Consider the following 7,103-nt stretch of genomic DNA (forward strand, 5'->3'; position numbering starts at 1 on the left):
GGTTGATTGAAGAAATTCAGAAAATGGTGGACGGAGGTTGGCGCATGCGTAAACATTTTACTACACTCAGACAGAAAGTGAGACGGTAACGAGCGGCGTGCTTGGAAGTGGCGCATTGTTAAATGAGTAACATTTGTAACGGCTGTAAGTCTTGGATTTTGCCTTGTGATTGACTTTTACCGCTTCGAGTCAAGGTAGGAATAAATGGCTTTTATTTTAAAGTAACTTTACTGTTTGCTTGCGATTGTATAAGGTGTCATATTTGCCTTTTAAAGGGCCCCCTTTAAGAAGTTATGTGACAGTGCGATGCCGACTGAAAGCTGTGGTGTTCATCACAAATGGACCCTAAAGATACATTTGAGACTTGCTTGAATTGTTTTAAAAATTGTTATAGCGGAATAACGTTCTAAGTTCAGTGTTTACACCAAAGCTAATGCAGTACTTCATATTTTAAGGAGCGTGCATCCTTTTCTAATGATGGGGTAAAATAAAAATGCATTACAGATGGGTGATTTACAGAACTGCCGACCTTGGTTTTAAAAACGGCACCGGCATATGTATCACACAGTGATGCATAATCCAGTTTAAAATAGATAAATACGTCATAAAAATACTAAAGTGAACATGCATGCGCAAATGTGTGCCACCCTGGTGCAAAATAAAAATAAGTTTTGGCCGTCTGACTGCGTGTGGTCTCGCGCTCTTCTGTCGTCGGTGGGTGTGCTTCAAAACAAACCCGCATTTTCACGAGCTCAACGTTGCCAAACTTCTCAAATACTTTTACTTTATTACGACATTTAATATAATCATTAAAGCGCCCTGTTACTGTTCTAGTACTGTTTAAGACTCGTCTTGTGTGAGATGGAGGCGGTGTCACTGACGCATTTAAACGTAGAAAAAAATATATATTTTCAAATATATTTTATTATAGTATTCCAATAGGCTTGTTGGATTTTAAAGATGTCCTGCTAATAAGAAAACTGACAGCCGCGTCTTTTGTTGCGCGAAGTTGTCGAGCGGACCGCATGTGTTTACAGTCTCGAGCGCGAAGCATGGAGTCGCACGAGCCACTGACGCAGAGACAGTCGCGCGGAAAACAAAGAGCAACGGACGGACGACACGAATACATTCAACCCTGCTTCTTTACTCTTTCTTATTAAACAATCACTAGACTCATCTGTTTATTCCTCACAAACCACATGAGTCGTTTATTAGTGTAACTGCGATGAAAACATGCTGAATATGTCTGTTTAAAGATGCTGTGTGGCGTACCATGCTTCCGCGCGAGCTAGTGGGCGGTGAAAGACGCGCGCACCATTTCGCTGCAGTGTGTTAACGGCCGCAAGTTAAACACCAGAAACATTGTCTGCACGTCTGTTCGATGTTTTATGGGTACTTTAGCTGACACGATTAGGCTTTCTATTTTAGATATGGTTTCCGCAATGGAATCGCATTACTTTTTTGCCCCCGTTTCTGCCCCTCCTCTCCTCTGAAACGCGTTGCCATGTTTGAATTGCGTCAGAGGAAGAATTATAAAGCGCTCGTTCAACATTGTACTTGCACTGTACAGCGTGCGTCCTAAATTAATACACGTGTTGGCCTATTATAATTTTGAAATGATTTTTTTCATAAAAATTGTTAGGTTAATTTTCAAATGCTGCTGTAAGCTATGTTGATGCATACTATGACCCAGTTATAACAAACCGTATGAATTGAATGCCTCGAGAGAACATCACAGCTGTCACCGATCCGCGCGAGGCCACTGGTGTCCGGCATCCGGCTCCATCAACACCGATGTTATAAGACAAAACATTCAGCTCTCATCCCACTATAACCTGATGATTGATAACCAACATTAATCTCTCTCTCTCTCCCTCACTATCTCTCGTTTTTACTCTCTGTCTCTTTCTCTCTGACTTATGTCAGCAGGAATGATAAAAAAAATACTAGCCTTTTATTCTAATAGTCTTATGCTGTTGAAAACGTTTTGGAGCATGCACCCTTTCTAGTGTTTGACAACTATTAATCACCCTCACTGCCTTATCTCGGTTAAACGTCACATTTTTGCAGTATCTGTCTGCGGACTGCAATAACCTGTGATAGACAGACAGACAGATAGATATACAGACCGATATACTGCAAAAAATACTTTCTTAGTATTTATGTCTTGTTCTCGGTACAATATGAAATAATTATTGAATCAAGATGTATTTTCTTGATGAGGAAAATGACCTAAGAAAATAAGTCTAGTTATTAGACAAAAAAGATAGAATTTAAGTGAATTTGTGCTTAAAACAGGTAAAAAAATTGCTAATGGGGTTAGAAATTTTTCTTCAATTAAGTGTTTAAGAAAAAGTTCAAGAGTATTTTTCCTACCCAATTGGCAGATTTTTTTGGTTTGTTACAAGTACAAAATGTTTTTGTCTAAAAACTAGACTTATTTTCTTGGTTCATTATATTCGTCCCTGATAGCACACATACATCTCGAAGACGTCTATTTGATTCGTCTCTATTTAGATTGTCTGCTCATCTGCAATACGTCTCTGAGACGTTTACTAAAAGATATCATATAGACAAATTGAAGTAAACGTCTGCAAGATGTTTTTGATATAGAATGTATTAGGGTCTGGCACCGATAGGATTTTTTGGGCCGATACCGATTTACTTCTGACAACTTCTGGACGATACTGTTGTCGATATTAACCACTTGTATACAATACTATACAGTTGGTCTATTAGCTAGTTTATTTCTGCATCAAATTATTTTTACTGAACATGGATTGGATCTAATTAACATTCAACTGACCAACTTAATAAGAGAGGCACAAATTAAGCTAAAACAAATATAATAAGACAGCATGACAACCTTCAAAGGTGGTTTTTGCTATTCAGAATTATTTTTATTAACAACATTTTTACTCGTTTTGCTATAATGGATTTCTTTATGCAGTTAATTAATAAACAATCGGTATCGGCCTATCTCGTGCTATTGCCGATATGCCGATGGTTTCAAATTCATCAAAAATCGGCCGATAAATATCGGTAGCCGATACATCAGTGCATCACTAGATGCATCATGTATGTAAAGCAGCTCTTTCTAAGACCTTTTATAAGATGTTTTTACACACCAGATGTGTTCCAGATCTCCAGATCTTTTCCTGACATCTTACAGACTTATCTGGGCGTACTACATTTAAAAATTACACATCAATTTTTACCCTCAGGAGAAAATCCTACAAAATGTCTATCTTGTCAGAATTCACTGTCCATTAAAGGAACACACTTTTTTTGAAAATAGGCTTATTTACCAGCTCCCCTAAAGTTAAACAATTGAGTTTTACCGCTTTGAAATCCATTCAGCCTATCTCCGGGTCTCGCGGTGGCGGCTGGCACTTTTAGCATAGCTTTGATTCAATCCATTGAATCTGATTAGACCATTAACATGGCGCTCTAAAGTGATCAAAGAGTTTCAATATTTTTCCTATTTTAAAGTTGACTCTTCTGTAGTTACATCGTGTACTACCGACGGAAAATTAAAAGTTGTGATTTTCTAGGCCGATGTGGCTAGGAGCTATACTCTCATTCTATTATTTCTGGGAACTGCGTAATATCATTGCAGAACAGTCAAGATATACATGGGGAAAAATATTGAAACTCTTTGGTCATTTTTGTGTGTGATGCTGGTGGTCTAGTCAGATTCAGTGGATTATGCTAAGCTAATTTAAAAAAAAAGTGTGGAGTGTCCCTTTAAACATATTCTTCTAGATCGTATTACCTCTGCCTCTGTGAGAAACCTTTTTTCTGTTGATATTTTCAATAATTTTTTTAAGTTAATCCAAACATAGTACTATGATTTTTAGATGAAATGAATTTTAAACATCTTATTCATGGCGAGAAAAAGGTAAAATATAGTGAAAGAAAGAAAGAAAAGAATTTGTACTAAAAACAAAACAAAAATACTAAGATGGATGGATGGATGGATGGATGGATGCTTATTAAATGCCTATCTATCTTCTCTTCAAACATTCTCTCTCGCGCGCCCCTAGTGGTCAGTCCTGGTAATCGCTAGTCTTCTCATAAATCAATTTAGTGTATTGCTTGCAGTATGACAGAAAAGCTGTAATTTAAAACTAAAACTCCCAAAACCCTGCATTAGGCCATCAAGTTAGTAACAAATGAGGTTAAACAAAAACTTCTTATGTCAGTGTTTCGGAAAATAATTTTGCAATCGATCAAATACTTTTTAATTCTTGTCCCTGTAAAATCACTGTAGATCAGCAGAAGTACAAAACGAAGAGTTGCTTGTGTTTCCTAAACCCCTAACATGTGCTTACAGATGTTTGGCTTTCATAAGCCAAAGATGTACCGCAGCCTCGATGGATGTTGCATCTGCAGGGCTAAGTCCTCCAGCTCTCGTTTCACTGACAGCAAACGCTATGAGAGAGACTTTCAGAGCTGCTTTGGGTAAGTTGGGTATCTCCCGAATAACTGGTAGTTCTTAAATTCTGTTTGGTTCATTTGTTAACATGCCTGGTACAATTACAGTGATTACAGGATTTATTCTTGTTTAATAAGCTATTTTTATATTTCCTATATGTATACGCCTAATGTCATGGGATGCTTCTATAGTTTAGGTGAGACTCGCTCTGGTGAAATCTGCAATGCTTGTGTGCTGCTGGTGAAGCGGTGGAAAAAGCTTCCTGTTGGTTCTAAGAAAAACTGGAATCATGTAAGTTTTCATCACTTGTAATTTTTATATTTTAGAGATGGCATCCCGAAGGTTATGAAAAAATTCAGGATTAAGTGAAGTGTTATTTTCTGACACATGTGGTGGATGCCCGAGGAGGACCCAGTCTGAAAACCACAGTTAAGTCAAAGAAAGTCAAATCCTTATCCAGACGAATCAGACCAAACCAGATCACCCGGGTTCAGAAGGAACTGAAAAGACACAGTGAGTGCTTTGTAGTAACCGATTACAATAAAAACGTGCTTTGCATTTCCCCTTCAAATCAGTCAAGCTCATAATTGTTTCCTTCATCAACAGATTCGGACGCTCACAGCACTACCTCCAGTGCAAGCCCAGCCCAATCGCCCAGCTACAGTAACCAATCAGATGAAGGGTCTGATTCTGAATTGGCACCTGGGTCCACCCGCTCTCCCGTCTTTTCCTTCCTGGACCTGACGTATTGGAAAAGGTATTTCACAGATTTTATTTACAGTTTTTTCCTTTGAGTACTTTTAAATTAAATCAATTCACACATGCAAATCTCTGTAGGCAGCGGATATGCTGTGGCATCATCTATAAAGGTCGCTTTGGTGAGGTCCTGATTGATCCTCATCTCTACAAGCCCTGCTGTCAGAAAAAACAAGAGCAAGAGCAGGAGGAAGATGAGGAGGAGGATGATGAAGAAGAAGAAGAAGAGGAGGAGGGTGACCTTGAGAAGGAGGAGGTGCAAAGCAGTCAAGAAATGATTTCTTCCACTCAGCCGCACTCGCCTTCTCACCAAATAAAAATGGAGCAGAAAGTGGATGGGGAGTGGTGATGTCACATTCCCAGGGTACTGATTTGGCATTCTTAGGAAGCCTTTGAGAGCGACTGAGGGCAACACTGCAGCCCCCTGACTCTCGAAGATGTTCTCTCGGATTGCCTTCGATTCAAGAGCAGCTGGATCCTTCTTTCTTTCTTTCTGGTTAAGAATGTGTCTCAGTTCTTTGGCCATCGAGTCAAATTGTTTATTGATCAGACTGAATCCGTATCCTTATTTTCCAGAGCTTGGTACCACGCTATTCCAATTCACTCCTTGTGTGGAGTTTCCTGCTCTTTTTTTTGTACAACAAGGTTATTTATGTAAGTCGCAGAATGCTGGATCTACTTATCGTGCATAAAAACGGAGACCCGACTTCATGACCACACTCCTGCACTGTCACTATTGTACCCTTAAGTGGGGTGCTGTATCACCATTGTGCCCTTCCTCTGAGATGACTGTCTCAGTAGTTAGTGTACAGTATTTAGTGAACAGCAAGCAACAAAATCTAGGTAAATAAAAAAAAATGTCCTACACTTTTGTGGGCACACAACCATTATGTAGGGAAACTTTTGATCCTTTCATTTTTATATATCGATATTTATTTTATTTTGTGCAACTCTTTCTTGTTATGGCCGCCCTATTCCAGTTTTTCTTGGTTTGGTCTTAAAGCAAGAGTTCACCCAAAAATGAAACCCTCATATCGTTCCAAACCTGTATGATTTGATTTTGTGTATTTAAGAAGAATATCATGGCTGCTGTTTTTTATATAACAATAACAAAAATTAAAAAACTGCATAATATAGCATTTTGCATAAGGCTTCTGCACTTAATTTCAAGTCTTGTATATTATACTACTATAGCAAAGTTGTTCGTCAGATGCTGCCATCATATAAAGTCATATGGGAAACTTAGGAAGTTTGATGCTTTTTATTGTCATTTGTTAGTGTCGCCCCATTCACTATATTTCAGGATATTCTTAAAACAAAAAATACTTTTTTTGTAACTAGTGAAGTGTTTTGGTGATATGAGAGTGGGTAAACTTTTGGGTGAATTATTTCTTTAAAGAAAAGTTCACCCAAAAATGAAAATTGTCATTTACTCGCCCTCAAGTTGTTCCGAACCTTTATTAAAGGATTAGTCAATTTTCTTGAAAAGAAGTCCAGATGGTTTGCTCGCCACCATGTCATCCAGGGTGTTGATGTCTTTCTTTGTTCAGTTGAGAAGAAATTGTGTTTTTTTTGGGGGGAACATTCCAGGATTTTTCTCATTTTAATGGTCTTTAATGGACCCCAACACTTAACAGTTTTAATGCAGTTTAAAATTGCAGTTTCAATGGAGGAAGACGAGAATTTTTTTCTTTTTCTTTCCAAAAATAACAATCGTTTCGCTAGATAAGACCCTTATGCCTCGTTTGAGATAGTTTAGTGTCCTTTGAAACTGCAATTTTAAACTGCGTTGGAGCTGTTAAGTGTTGGGGTCCATTAAAGTCCATTAAAATGAGAAAAATCCTGGAGTGATTTCCTCAAGGGACGTGGTTTGTTCTTGACTGAACGGGGAGGGACATCGACACTTTGG

The 7,103-nt window shown here is 38.3% G+C and overlaps 1 protein-coding gene across 1 annotated transcript in view; it reads left to right on the forward strand.

The window, feature by feature from the left end:
* The first annotated feature begins 39 nt into the window (after positions 1-39).
* sinhcaf (SIN3-HDAC complex associated factor) overlaps positions 40-7,103 on the forward strand; it is a 7,674-nt gene continuing 610 nt past the window's right edge. The window contains exons 1-6 of the mRNA XM_073868330.1: positions 40-194; positions 4,337-4,464; positions 4,630-4,726; positions 4,825-4,951; positions 5,045-5,195; positions 5,276-7,103. The exon at positions 5,276-7,103 is cut by the window's right edge and continues 610 nt beyond it. Of these exons, the coding sequence (XP_073724431.1) occupies positions 4,337-4,464; positions 4,630-4,726; positions 4,825-4,951; positions 5,045-5,195; positions 5,276-5,543 (771 nt within the window). The 5' untranslated portion in view covers positions 40-194 and the 3' untranslated portion in view covers positions 5,544-7,103. The remainder of the gene's footprint in view (positions 195-4,336; positions 4,465-4,629; positions 4,727-4,824; positions 4,952-5,044; positions 5,196-5,275) is intronic.

Source organism: Misgurnus anguillicaudatus, chromosome 1 (assembly GCF_027580225.2).
Source record: "Misgurnus anguillicaudatus chromosome 1, ASM2758022v2, whole genome shotgun sequence".
NCBI classification, from domain to species: domain Eukaryota; kingdom Metazoa; phylum Chordata; class Actinopteri; order Cypriniformes; family Cobitidae; genus Misgurnus; species Misgurnus anguillicaudatus.